We start from the raw sequence: 16,672 nt of genomic DNA on the forward strand, positions 1-16,672 counted from the left end.
GAGGAAGAGAACAGGTAGAGAGGTGGATGGTAGGAGGAACAGGATATGGAAATCCAAGAGAATACACACTGAGTGTGGAAAAAAGGAATGGGAGATGAGGCAGAGAGCTCGGATAGGACCAGCACTGCTCCTGCACTGGATCTGGCCACTGGGATGTCAAGATGTAGCAGGAGCTGCTGCACTGGCAGGAAGCTGACTGAAGACAAACGACAATAGGAAGCGATAGGTGGAGCTAGCTCTGCAGGAAGGGAGACAGGTTTATCTCTAGAAGGCAAAATGGGGCTCTGATCACCCTCCTGGTTTCAAAGCACTGTTCAGTAAACAGAGTGTTTTCTCCACAGTGTTATCTGTTTACACGTCTCGACACTGGGCTCTGTGTCCCTGTTGTCTCTCACGGCATATCAGGCTTCAACAGATGTCTACTCTTGAAGCAACAAATGTCAAAGCGCAATATTATGTTATCAGCCCCTAAAGGATTGTATACAGTGAGCACATGCTCGCAGTCTATACATGTTTAACCCTACTGAATTTTGTGTAAGTTCAGCTGCCTACTTTAACCTTTTTCCCACCTCAGAAACTCATTCTGAAACAGTAATCAGTTCTTTACTTCAGAAAAATTTTTGGAAGGAAATTCAAAGCAGTGATTGCATTCACTAGCAGCTTCAGTCATGTCGCTTGCTCTCATCTTCATCAGCAGAGCAAACACTTATTAAATGCTTAGCATGTGACAAAATTCCAGGTAGGATTATGTAATACCTAAGGAAATTTCGTCCGTTTTATGGATGGGAAAGCTGGCTTAAACAACTTGTCCCAAACCACAAAAGCTGGTGAGTGACAAAATGGGGATATGTCAGACTCTAGGATTCATGCATTGAATACTTTTATGATGCTTCTTATTGGAGAAAGAAGTTGTTAGGGAAAAAACATGAACAGAAAATTAACTCTTCTTAAATTATTTTGGCTTATTATTTGAAGTACCTTGTATGCTGTGAATTTTCAGATTGGAGCCAGTTGTTAACACTGTTGAAACCAGTGACACTGAACCCCTAGGAAATCCACCATCTCTATTAACCCAGTTAACTTTTTTTTTTTTAATTTTTATTTATTTATTTATTTGAGATGGAGTCTCACTCTGTCGCCAGGCTGGAGTGCAGTGGCACAATCTTGGCTCACTGCAACCTCCTCCTCCTGGGTTCAAGCGATTCTTCTGCCTCAGCCTCCTGAGTAGCTGGGATTACAGGCGCCCGCCACCACACCTGGCTAATTTTTGTGTTTTTAGTAGAGACAGGGGTTTCATGATCTTGGCCAGGATGGTCTCGATCTCTTGATCTCATGATCTGCCCAGCTCGGCCTCCTGAAGTGCTGGGTTTACAGGTGTGAGCCAAGGCTCCTGGCCTAATCTTTTTAAAAAAGTGGTTGTTCATGCTTAAGAAATGAGTTTCAGAACTTTGAAAAAAAAATTCCAGGAATATAGATCACAAAATTAGAAAATACTCTTTTGATTCTTTTCATTAGAATTATTTGCTTGATTTCCTCTATAAATTTCCATAATTAATTTAAGAAGACCAGCATAGAACTTTTTGAGAGCATATTCATCTTAAAATCTCAATTACTGAAGGAAGATATTCTTGATGAGACAGAATGCTTTTCTTTATCCTAGTCCTGATCTGACTTCTAATAGCAGATCATCTTGGCCTTTTATGTCAGGATTAGGGGCAAATGTTGAGAAGAAAATTAGACAAGAGATTCAAAGAACAAATTGCATTCATCTGACACCCAGAAATTACCTTGTGGGTCCTCTAATTTTTCAGGAAAAGTTTCATTGCATGATAGTTTTTCGATTGGTTTAATTATGCTTTCTTCTAAAGAGAAGACAGATGGAAAGAAAGAATAATAGTAAGGAGAATGTTATAGGAAAAGCAGAGAAAAAATGGATTAGATGATTAATGAAAAGACCCAGAAAGAGCCCTTAAAAATTCAAAAATGTCCCCATGTGTTGTCACAACATTTATTTGATGCCAACTGTATATTCCCTTGAGACTCAAAGTTGTTCTACTGTCATTTAATTGAATTTGTGTAACTGGTTGGTTCAGTGAATATTAATTTTAATTATCTGAAGAAAAAAATAAGTAAATTACAGTGCTGCAGTGTATGACACCACAGCGACATTCAATGGATAAACTGAGTGTTTAAAGAATCTGGAAAACTTGTAAAAAGTCCAAATATATTGATGTCACATCAGAATATCTCACTAAACTACTCACTTATAATGGTAATTGTCAGTTTTTTTATCCAATATCACCTACATTACCTCTTCACACACTTTTAAGTTGATATTTAAAATTTTTAATCATAAGTTTAACAGTTGCAAAGGATGTTATTTCTGACATATTGTAACTATAGGCATTTAAAAAATAAAACTATTAGTGAATTTTTTTTTTTTTTTTTTGAGACAGAATCTCCCTCTGTCGCTCAGGCTGGAGTGCAGTGGCGTGATCTTGGCTCACTGCAACCTCCACTTCCTGGGTTCAAGCGATTCTCCTGCCTCAGTCTCCTGAGCAGCTGGGCTTATAGGCGCATGCCACCATGCCTGGATTTTTTTTTTTTTTTTTGTATTTTTAGTAGAGACGGGGTTTCACCATGTTGGTCAGGCTGGTCTCGAACTCCACACCTCATGATTCGCCCACCTTGGCCTCCCAAAGTGCTGGGATTACAGGAGTGGGCCACTGCGCCCGGCCAAAACTATTAGTGTTTTATGCTCTCCAATACTGACATAAAAATACATGAACAAGTTCCTTTTTGACACTTGGACATTTCACATTAATTCTTTTTTCCCTTAAAATGATATTTTTATTTATATCTCAGCTTCCAAATTTTATCCAAATGTAATCTTAGGCTTAAAAGTCTAGAATTGGTCACTCTAAAATATGTGTAAATTAAAACTTTTTAAAAATTTCTTGTAACCATAAGGATATTGACATACTGTACAAAGTTAGTTATGATTACAATGATTCATTGTATATAATTAATCAAAAAAGTTGAATATTATATATTTTGATTACTAAACACGAAAATTAAGTTTTTTGCAAACGCATCTCTTAATGAGAAAGGTGGGGCTATTTTCAAGTAGTTCATGTATCAACAAATGAATATTTATTGCTGGAATCACAGCATCAGGGCTATTTTCTCTCTCTTTTCTTTTTTCTTCCTTTTTGGAGACAGAAGCACTAAGAAATCTTGCTAATACAAATAGATAGTTGGGAACAAAAGGTGTTTTGTGATAGCTTTGCCACGGTATTCTTCAAACACTCTTCAAAATTATAGACCAAAATTCATATACTGATCTCATAAAAAAAATTAAAAAAACTTTTTAAATTACCTGTCAGCTAACAATTCAAGTAGGTCCTCCTTCAATTTTCTAAATGCTGAGAACTGTTAAGACTCCCTGACTTTAAAAAAGATGTTACTTTCTCAGCAGTGACATCAACATATCAGAATTTCCATTTCATTGGCACCCCAGATATTTTTACATTTTGGGGAAAAAGAAAACACACCACGGTAGCCAGTGAGAAGTCTTCTTTTCAGAATAGAAACTCCTTGCTAGGGCAGACCCATTTCAGGAAAGACGCCGATGGAGGCTGAGAATTCCCTTAAAACTAGCTGTACTCAAGAATTAGTGGGAAAACCTTTTTTTTATTATTGTACTTTTTAATATAGAGGCACAGTTCCGCCATGTTGGCCAGGTTGATCTCGAACTCCTAGACTCAAGGGACCTGCCCCTCTCCGCCTCCCAAAATGCTGGGATTACAGGCGTGAACCACCATGCTCATCCAGCTACAAACAGTTTTATTGAAGAGGCAGTGTTACAACTCCATGACTGCTCCAGCAGAGCAGGGCTACCCATAAGCAGAGTGTGGTGGAAAACCTCTGTGTATCTCCCAAGTGCACATGTATCTTGGTTGGAAGAGCACTGCAATATATTTAAAAGTAGACCTCTATAAAGGAAAACCCCGTACATGTACATTTTGTATTCTTGCGTTACCTGCATTGCTCCTTTTGAAAGCAAGTTCTGCCCCGACGGGTCCCAGTGACTTGGGGAATAACTGGTTGCTCCAAGTGTGGGGGTTTATTTCCTTTCCACTGGCTATCAAGGACACGTTCTTGGGATTCACACCTGAGAAGAACAAAGCAGCCACTTCAAAGGTTAGAGCAGATCATAAACTTAAAGGAAACTTATGTAATACATTCAAACAAAGACTAGAGATACCTTGGACAGGAGAATGGAAATAAATCTAGGTGAAAATGTAGCAGATACTTGCTTTCTGATGAACCCTAACATGATCCCAAGCCCTTAGCACAACCACCAGGAATGCTGACAGTGTACTTTATAGGCAGAAGATATTTTCTATAATATAATAATAACATTTGATGTTCTTGCTAAGGGTCTTGTAAAAATTGAGGTGGCACAAAATTTTTTCTTCAACAACACTTTTTTTATTTTTTTGAGACAGGGTTTCTCTCTGTCGTCCAGGTTGGAGTGCCGTGGTGTGATCTCAGCTCACTGCAGCCTCCACCTCCCAGGTTCAAGTGATTCTTGTGTCTCAGCCTCCCGAGTAGCTGGGATTACAGGCACCCACCACCATGCTTGGCTAATTTTTGTATTTTTAGTAGAGAGGGGATTTCACCATGTTGGCCAGGCTGGTCTCAAACTCCTGGCCTCAAGTGATCCGTTCACCTTGGCCTCCCAAAGTGCTGAGATTACAGGTGTGAGCCACCACACCTGACCCAACATGACATTTTCATGTCACTTGTTTTGAGCGTATATTCTTGGCCCAACCCTTGGTGTAGCAGGGAAAACAGACACATGGCTAAGAACTCAGGAAAACCTTTGAAGTTCAGAGGTATGAAGCTCCACCTGAAACACTTATTTGTATATGAGATACAGTAAAATGGAAACAGTTTATCCCCTGTGCGCCAGAAAGAAGGCATTTGAAATGTACTTGGAGAAAGGACAGTTTAAATTACTTATGATTTTCTGAAATCTGTGAAATGTCCATTCAGCCTTGGGCCGTGATACTAGTGGTCACAGGGAGTTGTTTCAACCTGTTCTTAAGAGACTTGAAAACTTCTTGAGCTTGTTTTCTTTTCACTGATAATTAAATTAGAGTGAACTTGCGCAGTCTATGCCTTTAGGTCATTCACGGAGAATTTTCTTTATCGAGTGTAGAAATCATCACTGAGGACTCCACTGATTTAGGAAGTCAGAACTGTCTCCAGGCAGTTGAGCTTTTGCTTTTCACAAGCTGAATTCCTTAGAAAGGTTTCATATTTATGACATATATAATAGTATCCCTTATTTTGAAACCAGAGATACTGAGCCTCAAAAGTTACCCATTATCAGTTCTCTAAGGAAACACTTCATTAGGCAAGTAATTTCCCTTTCTTTATAGGATACAACTTCCCTAATAAAACACCTACAAATCGAACTATAATAGGCAACTACCAGCCGGGCGCGGTGGCTCATGCCTGTAATCCCAGCACTTTGGGAGGCCAAGGCGGGTGGATCATGAGGTCAGGAGTTTGAGACCAGCTTGGCCAACATAGTGAAACCCCATCTCTACTAAAAACACAAAAATTAGCTGGGCATGAGGCAGGAGAATCGCTTGAACCCGGGAGGCAGAGGTTGTGGTGAGCCGAGATCGCACCACTGCACTCTAGCCTAGACAACAGAGTGAGACTCCGTCTCAAAAAAAAAAAAAAAACAAGGCAACTACCTGACCATAAAGATGCACTTGGTGACAATTACTCGTATTAAAAACATCTTTAGGCCAGGCATGGTGGCTCATGCCTGTAATCTCAGCACTTTGGGAGGCTGAGGGAGGTGGATCACCCGAGGTCAGGAGTTCGAGACCAGCCTGGCCAACATGGCGAGACCCCATCTCCACTAAAAGAATACAAAAAAAATTAGCTGGGTGTGGTGGTTCCTGCCTATAATTCCAGCTACTTGGGAGGCTGAGGCACGAGAATCACTTGAACCCAAGAGGTAGAAGTTGCAATGAGCTGAGATTGTGCCACTGCATCCAGCCTGGTCTACTGAGCAAGGCTCTGTCACAAAAAACAAAACAAAACAAAAAAAACTTTACCCAAAAAGGAAGTGCAAGGTAGAGGTAAAACATTAAAAATCTGTGTGAACACAGTTCTCATAACTATGGTTCAACAAAGAATAAGTTCTGAATATTTAAATGATGTTGTTAATCCAGTTGGCCTTGGTGATGTTCCTAAATACGCTTTTTTTTTTTTTAAAGTAAGTATTTTAAAGTAAAAGGTAAGTAACTTATTGAAGATAACTAGTTTAATTCAAGGTCTTTTTTTTTTTTTTTTTTGAGACAGAGTTTTGCTATTGTTGCCCAGGCTGGAGTGCAATGGCACGATCTCAGCTCAACAAAACCTCCGCCTCCCAGGTTCAAGTAATTCTCTTGCCTCAGCCTCCTGAGTAGCTGGGATTACAGGCATGTGCCATCACGCCCAGCTAATTTTGTATTTTTAGTAGAGATGGGGTTTCTCCATGTTGGTCAGGCTGGTCTCGAACTCCCGACCTCAGGTGATCTGCCCACCTCAGCCTCCCAAAGTGCTGGGATTACAGGTGTGGGCCACCACGCCTGGCCTCAAGGTCTATTTAAGATAAAGATTCCAATTTTGTTGGAAATAGATATATCCTAGAATTTTGTTATTTATTTGTTTATAAGTTTTCACTGGGTACCTCCTACACACCAAACGCTGTTAGGAAGAAGCATAAATTAATATAATTTGATATTATAATGATAGATATCATTATATGATGATAATCACTTGCCTAAAGGACATAAAAAAGTTAGCAAATATTTACTGAGCACCTACCAGTGCCAGGCAGTGCGTGGCATCGGAGAAAAAGTGCTAAACAAAATAGACCAGTTTCTACTCTTTGGCTCTTAGAATCTAACGAGAAGGGAGACAGTTTTAGTTATAACTAAGTAAATACATAATAAGCAGTGTGCATAACATTTAGAAGAATCTGGGGTGGAGGGGGCAAATAACAGAAGCAACTCAGCCAGTCTTTCTTTCAAATAAGCAATTTCAAGCTGAAAATGTGAATCATGATTAACCCCCATTTATGCCTGAGGTTGCAATTTTTTGAAATTTTGCAATCAGACCTTGGCGATGACCTTGAGCAGTAGGATATAACTGCCACATGCTTAGCGTTCCAATAATGGAACACTAGGCATAAATGTGTTTTAAGGGGTGGGGAGGTGCGATCCTTGAAGAGGCAACAGTTTGGGCAGAGGACCTGAGATGGGAAAGAACTCAGAGATGGCCAGTAAGGGTGCAGCAAGAAGAACACGGTGTGGTATAAAATGAGTGTGGAGAGGGAGGAGGAGCAGGCCACATAGGATTTTGTGTGCCAAGTTAAGAGTGAAAAAGCTGTAGCAGAGACTAATGTAGAAATGACACAGGATTTTGAATAAACAGGGTGGAAGGAAAGATGGTGAATAATGAATGTGAAGAGAGAAGGATCCACAGATCAGTTTCATAAGTGCTATGGAGGCCAGATGCGGTGGCTCATGCCTATAATCCCAGCACTTTGGGAGGCTGAGGGGGGCAGATCACTTGAGGTCAGGAGCTTGTGATCAGCCTGGCCAACATGGTGAAAACCCATCTCTACTAAAAATACAAAAATTAGCTAGGCATGGTGGCGTGTGCCTGTAGTCCCAGCTACTTGGGAGTCTGAGGCAGGAGAATCACCTGAACCCAGGAGGTGGAGGTTGCAGTGAGCCGAGATGGTACCACTGCACTCCAGCCTGGGCAACAGAGCAACACTTCATCTCAAAAAAAAAAAAAAAAAAAAAGAAGTGCTATGGAGTGAGCTGTTCTTCTGGCCAGCAGTGGTGGCATCGATTCATGCCCAGAGTCCTGGCTCTAGGAGCAGGTGGTGAGACCAGAGGGCACTGCTGAGAGATTAGCATTTCCATTGCATACTGTATTTGCAACTATCTTGTGATAATTAAAGTACCTAAGGCTTACAGAGTGAGCTGACAGATGGTGCAGTCCCATTGTAAGTTACAGAAAACAGAATCTTGCTCCAAGTACACAGCTGGTTAGTAGTAGCAGGTCAGTAACTATGACTCTTGCGTCTCTTTCCCTGAAGGCCAGTGTCACAGATTTGCCAATCCTTGTAGTATAATGTCATGCTGCCCTGCAATTATACAGTACATTTCTAGAGCTCCCATAATCCTAAAAGTTGATGCTTAATAAGACCTTTTATACTTGGCTTTAGGGTAAAGAGGGGGCCCCAAGAGATATTAGTATTTTTTATTCCTGAAGATACTGAATTACAAAAATAACTATGGATCATAAATAAATGTCACGGATTGCCTCTTTTTTTAATTTTTTTTATTTTTTGAGACAGAGTTTCGCTCTTGTTGCCCAGGCTGGAGTGCAATGGCACGATCTTGGCTCACTGCAACCTCTGCCTTCTGGATTCAAGTGATTCTCCTGCCTCAGCCTCCTGTGTAGCTGGGATTACTGGCACCTGCCACCATGCCTGGCTAATTTTTTTGTATTTTTAGTAGAGATGGGTTTCATTATGTTGGCCAGACTGGTCTCGAATTCCTGACCTCAGGTGATCCACCGGCTTTGGCCTCCCAAAGTGCTGGGATTACAGGCATGAGCCACCGCACCCGGCCAAAGATTGCTTCTTATTCAGGTTTCTATCCTCTGCATAGTTGCTGGTTCACAATAGGTGCTCAATAAATGTCTGTCCAGGTGACTGAACTGAGCCTGATTCTAGTTTTAAATTTCATCCAGCTCCAGAGGGGTCATCTTCAAAACCATAAATGCCAATAGGTGACAGTAAGGCTCAAGTTTACATTCCAAACAATTCTTTGTAATTGAGTTTACTTTTTAAATCTCAATTATAGCCATACTTCTGATCCCAAGTAATTTGCAGACTTTGTTAGATTTCTAGTTAAAAAGGAAATGATCAAACAGGTCTCAGATACCCTGAAATAAATTTTTGAAAACCACATTAGGAAGCAGAACTATGAAAACAGGGTGCTTTGGCTCAAAGGATAAGTATCCTTTGACAAAAGTTTGCAGTAGTCTTTCCTACCACTCACTTCTGTAAGTCAGAAGATACTGATTTGCAATATTTCAGACAGTGAAATGTACTGGGTTTTTTTTTTGTTTTTTTTTTTTGAGACAGAGTCTTGTTCTGTTGCCAGGCTGGAGTGCAGTGGGGCGATCTCAGCTCACTGCAACCTCCGCCTCCAGGGTTCAAGCAATTCTCCTGCCTCAGCCTCCTGAGTAGCTGGGATTGCAGGCATGCACCACTACGCCCAGCTAATTTTTGTATTTTTAGTAGAGACGGAATTTCACCATGTTGGCCAGGATGGTCTCAATCTCTTGATCTCGTGATCCACCCGTCTTGGCCTCCCAAAGTGCCAGGATTATAGGCGACAGCACCCGGCAAAATGTACCAATTTAAAAAAAAAACACACAGTGAAAACTATCTTTCATGAACCTATGTTTTGGAAACTTTCTTCCATCCTTGCTTTTGCAGTCAGATTAAAACTCTCTCAGAATTTCTTTATTTTTTCTCTCTCTCTCTCACGATTTCAACACCAAAATTTACACACAGGTATCTAAAGATTACAATAACAAGGATTTCTGCTGCTTTCAAAAGTGTGCCCCAACCCTGGTCTTGATCCCAACTCCTCTCCCACCTTCCTAAGGTCTTCAGTCCCTCACTCATCCTCCTTCACCTCCTGTGTTACCAGTTCCTCCTCTGTAAGGGATCCTGCTCCTCTACACGCAAACCTGCTCAGAGCACTGCTGAAATGCTTCATTCCATTTCTAAGCTCCTCTTCATAGCCATCTAAGATGAAGCAGCCGAAATGAGGCCTGCCATGTTTACAGTCTGATTGTCAAGAAATATGGGCAGATTTCTCATTCTGTGTCATGATACGACAACTTCCTATACAAAAATGTTAGAATAACTTATTTTCTCTCACTTTCAAGAATCAAAGCATAATGTCACAAATAGAACAGTTTTCAAACTGTAGGTGAAACTATAGTCAGGAAAATTTGACCTCATGAGGAAGAAAGAATACAGACTTTAAGGTCAAAAGTAGATTTTTTTTTTTTTTTTTTTTTTTTTTTGAGAGAGAGTCTCACTCTGTCACCCAGGCTGGAGTGCAATGTCACAATCTTGGCTCACTGCAACCTCTGCCTCCTGGGTTCAAGTGATTCTCCTGCCTCACCCTCCTGAGTAGCTGGGATTACAGGCACCTGACACCACGCCCAGCTAATTACTGTATTTTTAGTAGAGAGGGGGTTTTGCCATGTTGGACAGGCTGGTCTCGAACTCCTGACTTCAAGTGATCTGCCTGCCCCAGCCTCCCAAAGTGCTGGGATTACAGGCATGAGCCACTGTGCCTGGCCTCATTAACTATTTTAATAAGATACTTGTAAATTCATTTGGCATATGCTACCAATAAGATACGTATACATTTTTTCATCTGTTTCTCTATCCAGACATACACAAACAAGACCCAGGTTTTTTCAGGCCCACTTCCCATGTCTCACTCTGGTGCCATAGAGCCTAAAAACGTGCTTACATCAACAACGACAAAAAATATTATAGGGCTGGGTGTTGTGGTTCACGCCTGTAATCCCACCACTTTGGGAGCAAGGTGGGTGGATCACCTGAGGTCAGGAGTTCAAGACCAGCCTGGCCAATATGGTGAAACCCTGTCTCTACTAAAAAATATAAAAATTAGCCGGATGTGGTGGTGAGCGCCTGTAATTCTAGCTACTTGGGAGGCTGAGGCAGGAGAATCGCTTCAACCCAGGAGGATGAGGTTGCAGTGAGCCAAGATCGCGCCACTACACTCCAGCCTGGGCAACAAGAGCGAAACTCTGTCTCACACACACACACACACACACACACACACAACAAAACTATTTAACCTATTTAGATCTCCAAATACCCAGGGTTATAAAGTTTTTGCTCTGTTCTTGATGGCTTCATGCCAGTTTCTTCAACCTCTCAAATACTTGTCTTCCTCCTTACAAATCAGCACAGGACTGCAGTCCTAAAGCCTCAATTCACCCCCTGTAAGTTTATATCAACTTATTCAACACCTGTGGCTAAACCTATACACCCACTATACCTTCTGTTTTCTATCCCATTCATTTCTAAACCCTCTACTTGGTTTCATTTTTTTTCTTTTCCCCAATTACTAACAGCAAGAGAGGGTCCCAACTGGATTCTTTTTTTTTTTGGACACAGTCTTGCTCTGTCGCCCATGCTGGAGTGCAGCGGCGCCATCTCGGCTCACTGCAACCTCTGCCTCCCAGGTTCAAGCAATTCTCCTGCCTCAGCCTCCCGAGTAGCTGGGATTACAGGTGCCCACCACCACGTCCGGCTAATTTTTGTATTTTTAGTAGAGACGGGGTTTCACCATGTTGGTCAGGCTGGTCTCAAACTCCTGAACTCAGGTGATCCGCCTGCCTCGGCCTCCCAAAGTGCTGGGATTACAGGTGTGAGCCACTGTGCCCAGCCCCAGCTGGATTCTTAGAGCTGAAATTTCTATGTTTGCCTAAAAGGTACACAGGGAAGTGTGTTACAGATCCATCTTTTGCTGGCAATCCAGTCTCAACCTTTTCTCTTGTTTACCGTGCCCCATCTTCCCAAACAAGCTTCTGGGAAATGGAGACTGTGTCTTGCTTCAGGAGGCTTAGATGTGAAAGCAAATCTTCCTCAGATAAACACAGTGGCCCACTCGTGTTTAGAAAGTTATAAATGACCATACCTACAAAAACACAAAAGAAAAAGATCATCTTCTCCCTCACTGGATTAAAGATGTATCTGCGTAGATACACGATGATTTAAAAATGGATTATCTTTTAGATTAAATTGAATGGAAACATTTCCTTTTTATTTGGATTTAGAGGAGAAAATGCTATTTGCAGGCACATGATAAACTCCCCACTGTCTGTCCAGATCTTTCTCCCAAGCTCCAGATTCATACACCCAAGCGCCCATTAGATGGATCAGTTCAGATGTATAACAGGCTTCCCGCACTCAGCTCTCCATTCTCTACCTCCACAATCTTCTCCTCTTCTAATCTTTCCTTTCTCACCTAAAGTCACCACCGTTCACCCAGTTCCCAAGTCAAAACCTCAGATGCTGCCACTAATTCTTTCCACCAATCTACCCACAAGTCCTATTGGTTCCACTACCAAAACATGTCTAGATTTTGCCCACTTGTACCTCTGCCACTTCCACTCTGGAACCAGCCATTTACATTACCCCATCCCATCTGGACATAAGCAGTGGCCTCTTAACCAGTGTCCTTGCCTCTCTTGAGTTCCCAGCATGCTCTTCCGAGCAGGCAGAATCTTTTAAAAGTGTACACCAGATTGGCTGGGCACAGTGGCTCACGCCTGTAATCTCAGCACTTTGGGAGGCCAAGGCGGGTGGATCACAAGGTCAGGAGATCGAGACCATCCTGGCTAACATGGTGAAACACCATCTCTACTAAAAATGCAAAAATTAGCCAGCCGTGGTGGCTGGCACCTGTAGTCCCAGCTACTCGGGAGGCTGAGGCAAGGAGAATTGCTTAAACCTGGGAGGTGGAGGTTGCAGTGAGCTGAGATCACGCCACTGCACTCCAGCCTGGGCGACAGAGCGAGAGTCTCTCTCAAAAACAAAACAAAACAAAAACAAAAACAAAAAAATGTACACCAGATCATTTAGGAAAGAGTATTTGAAAATCTACATTTTATAAAAAGTAATGGGGACACAGAATTGGTTTAATAAAATTCAGGATTTACTGAATGCATAGCTTTGGTGTGGGGTGGGGGTTGGTGTTTTCTGGAAGCATATTCATCATCTTGATTTTTGCTCCTAAGCATTTCTTGAGCAGAATTCTGCTAGTGGTAGAAACAGGAGGTCCAGAAAAGTCCTTGGCGACAGACTGAGCTACCAAAGAGCTCTGTGATTAGATTTTTTACTTCACTGCTGCCCTTTCTTCGGAGATTCCAAGACACTTGAACCTGACCTATCTATACTCTAGTTAGCAGCAAACATTTTCTTTGCTCTACTTACCTGGAAGATATCTTGATTGTTTCAAGTAGTACTGTTTAGAGGTTGGAGCAGTTGACAATTCGGAATCAGATTTTAGGGAAATAACAGCAGGTAAGCTCTTGTTTTCCCCTGTCGAGTGGTTGGAGCCTGAGGGTACTGGCTCTGGAAGCCTTGAAAGCCAATGCAAGGTAGCATTACAGCACGAACAACGAGAAGATCTCACCCACCCTCTGCACATCCTCCTAAGCCAGTCAATCTGACCTCACTTAAATGGTTTCCATCAGTCTTTTGGCTAAATGACAACTTCCCCTCCACCCGCGTAGATATTGGGTTGTGCACAGACTCATTTCTGATACCAGACAGTATGTGACAGGAAGCTTTATAACTGAGCAGCAATTTACTTGTGTGTAACATGTTTCTATCTGTCCTGCAACTGCTGCAGCTGGATTCATAACGTGGGAAACTGGTGTGTTGAGAGGGAAAGAACAGCCATCTTCACCTGTTGACTAAAATAATTTACAATCAATGAGGTTGTTTGGGGCATGGTTTGGATGGCCTAAAAAACTGAAGTGGGGAAAGAAGTGCTAGAAAAACTCCCATATACAATTTCCGGTCACCCTAGTGTCAGGCACAGAAAATAGGTATGTGTGGAGACATGCCTGTGTCTCAGTAGCCAGAACAGACTTGTGCAGTGGCTAAGCACCTAGCTAGCTGTTTGGTGGTGTTAGTATTAAGACTGACTCTCTGCCCGTTGGTCCCTAACTCCCACAGTCCTGTTTCTGTGTAGGGACTGAGGACTTTCTGCTTCGAGGCTTAGTTCTGTCTCATTCCCGAGGCCTGTCCCTGAGGCCTGTTTGACCAGGCAGCAGTGTGTGAGGCAGCCATTGCTTTGTTTTGCTGCCCATCCCTCTGTGTGCTGTAATGAGCCCTCCACGACCAACCTTCTCCCCACCACCCTTCTCCCCACCACCCTCCGACTGGGCTCCTTCTTTGCTGGGGCCTGAATATACTGCCCAATTTCCATCACTTGTTAACTCCAAGCATCCATGGTTTCCACCTAGAAATTCATGCTACCAAACCCTACTCACCGAGTCGGCTCCCTTGGAAATGGACACTCACTTGGGTGGCCCTTTGAACTGCTGGCCACCTGCTTGGGGGCAGTTCTAGGCACAGGTGCGTCTGCTTCAGTGGGAATAGTCCCGCCATTTCTGGCAACTTTCCCTTCCCCTGAGCCCACTGCTGTTATATCACTAACTGAAATTCTACCCATTCCCAAAACTACTCACTCTAAAAAGACTTTTCTCTCCTCATCAGAGGGATCTCTGCCCATAGACAGAACTCCCAGAGCTCCTTGCAGCTGTCACTAGTGGCACTAAATACACACACTTGTCATGTGTTATAGTCCTCTGGAGGTCTTATTTCCGTTGCTATATATTTGATGAGTTGAGGAGAGGCTTAATTCCAACTAGGTATTTAGTAAACATCTACTGAATATAAATACAAGTATAAATGTAAATATAAATATCTTGCTTTTTGTTCACTTTTAAGAGGACAACCAGGCCGGGTGCAGTGGCTCACACCTGTAATTCTAGCACTTTGAGAGGCCAAGGCGGGTGGATCACCTGAGGTCAGGAGTTTGAGACCAGCCTGGCCAACATGGTGAAACCATGTCTCTATTAAAAATACAAAAATTAGCTGGGCATGGTGGTGGCCATCTGTAATCCCAGCTACTTGGGAGGCTGAGACAGGAGGATCGCTTGAACCCGGGAGGCAGAGGTTGCAGTGAGCCAAGATTGCACCATTGCACTCAGCCTGGGCGACAAGAGCAAAGCTCCATCTCAATAATAATAATAATTAAAAAAATAAGACAACATTTAAATAAAAGATATACATGTTAGTATTTGGTACCTGTATTCTTTATGGGGAGGCCCTGGCTGCCTGAGAGACCAAGCAGAGGATGGCAGGGTCTGTTCAATTCACCAATTCACCTCCTATTCACCAATCCACTAATTCACAAATTCACCAATTCACCAATTCAGCTCCTATTGCTAAAGAAGCAGTGTGGGGTAGAAGAGAGAAAGACCTAGATTTGAATTAATCCTCACCTGATCTTGGGCAAGAAACCCAGCCTATCCGAGTCTCAGCATCCTAGTCTGCAAATATTTTTACTGAAGTATGAAAATTATAAAGTTTAGGCAGGAGCTTAACAGATGGTAGCATATTAATAATAATGATGATCATAATAATAACCATATGCCTAGAATTGTACAGGACCGTTGAAAGATACCAAAAAATAAAAATGTAGAAGAAATGGCTGGGCGTGGTGGCTCATGCCTGTAATCCCAGCACTTTGGGAGGCCAAGGCAGGTGGATCACGAGGTTGGGAGATCGAGACCATCCTGGCTAACATGGTGAAACCCTGTCTCTACTAAAAAAAATACAAAAAATTAGCTGAGTGTGGTGGTGGGCGCCTGCAGTCCCAGCTACTCGGGAGGCTGAGGCAGGAGAATGGTGTGAACCCAGGAGGCAGAGCTTACAGTAAGCCGAGATCGCACCATTGCACTCCAGCCTGGGCGACAGAGCGAGACTCCATCTCAAAAAAAAAAAAAAAAAAAAATGTAGAAGAAACACCCACATGAAAAAGTCACTGTCATACAGTTTTTCTAAAGAATTTCAAGAGAAAAGGGATAATTAATGTTGAAGAAATTTACTAATTGTTCCCTTCCTAGAAACAGGTATATAGACCACAACCTTGATCTTTTTTTGATTTTTTGAGACAGTGTCTCGCTCTGTTGCCCAGGCTGGGGTGCAGTGGCTTGGCCATCCAAGCTCAAGCAATCCTCTCACCTCAGCCTCCTGAGTAGCTCGAACTACAGGTGTGGGCTACCACATCTGGCTAATTTTTGTATTTTTTTGTAGAGATGGAGTTTTGCCATATTGCCCAGGCTGGTCTCAAACTCCTAAGCTCAGGCAACCCACCCACCTTGGCCTCCTAAAGTGCTAGGTTTATAAACGTAAGCCACCATGAACAGCCACAACCTTGATCTTAACTATAGGTTTTGATTCAAACCTCTACCATCCTCAAAAATATATGACTAAAATTTATGAATAAATTATGAATAATTATAAATAATTATGAATAAAATTTAGCTGAAATCAGAATGACATGGGTTTTAAAAAATGTTTTCAAGTCGCCAGGCGCGGTGGCTCATGCCTGTAATCCCAACACTTTGGGAGGCCGAGGCAGGTGGATCACCTGAGGTCAGGAGTTTGAGACCAGCCTGGCCAACATGGTGAAACACTGTCTCTATTAAAAATACAAAAAATTAGCCAGTCATGGTGGCACACACCTATAACAACCTGAGCTACTAAGGAGGCTGAGGCAGGAGAATTGCTTGAACCCTGGAGGCAGAGGTTGCCGTGAGCCGAGATCACATCACTGCACTCCAGCCTGGGCAATGAAGCGACATTCCGTCTCAAAAAGAAAAAAAATGTTTCAAGTCTCCTATATACTACATCAGTGGTCTTCAAACTCTTCTGTTCCTA

At 42.3% G+C, this 16,672-nt stretch overlaps 1 protein-coding gene across 12 annotated transcripts in view; it reads right to left on the minus strand.

Annotated features, from left to right (window-relative positions):
• The window catches only part of MAK (male germ cell associated kinase), a 73,757-nt gene that overhangs the window by 7,082 nt on the left and 50,003 nt on the right, over positions 1-16,672 (minus strand). For 6 of the 12 annotated variants that reach the window (XM_054557187.2, XM_054557180.2, XM_024248055.3 and 3 more), the window contains exons 11-12: positions 13,148-13,296; positions 4,043-4,174 (exon numbers count right to left, since the gene is read on the minus strand). In XM_054557187.2, the coding sequence (XP_054413162.2) occupies positions 4,043-4,174; positions 13,148-13,296 (281 nt within the window). Of the gene's footprint in view, positions 1-1,787; positions 1,863-4,042; positions 4,175-11,304; positions 11,850-13,147; positions 13,297-16,672 lie in introns of those variants that run through there. The other 6 variants (XM_054557189.2, XM_063725332.1, XM_063725333.1 and 3 more) reach the window with 3 other exon arrangements.

Source organism: Pongo abelii, chromosome 5, assembly GCF_028885655.2.
Source record: "Pongo abelii isolate AG06213 chromosome 5, NHGRI_mPonAbe1-v2.0_pri, whole genome shotgun sequence".
Taxonomy (NCBI): domain Eukaryota; kingdom Metazoa; phylum Chordata; class Mammalia; order Primates; family Hominidae; genus Pongo; species Pongo abelii.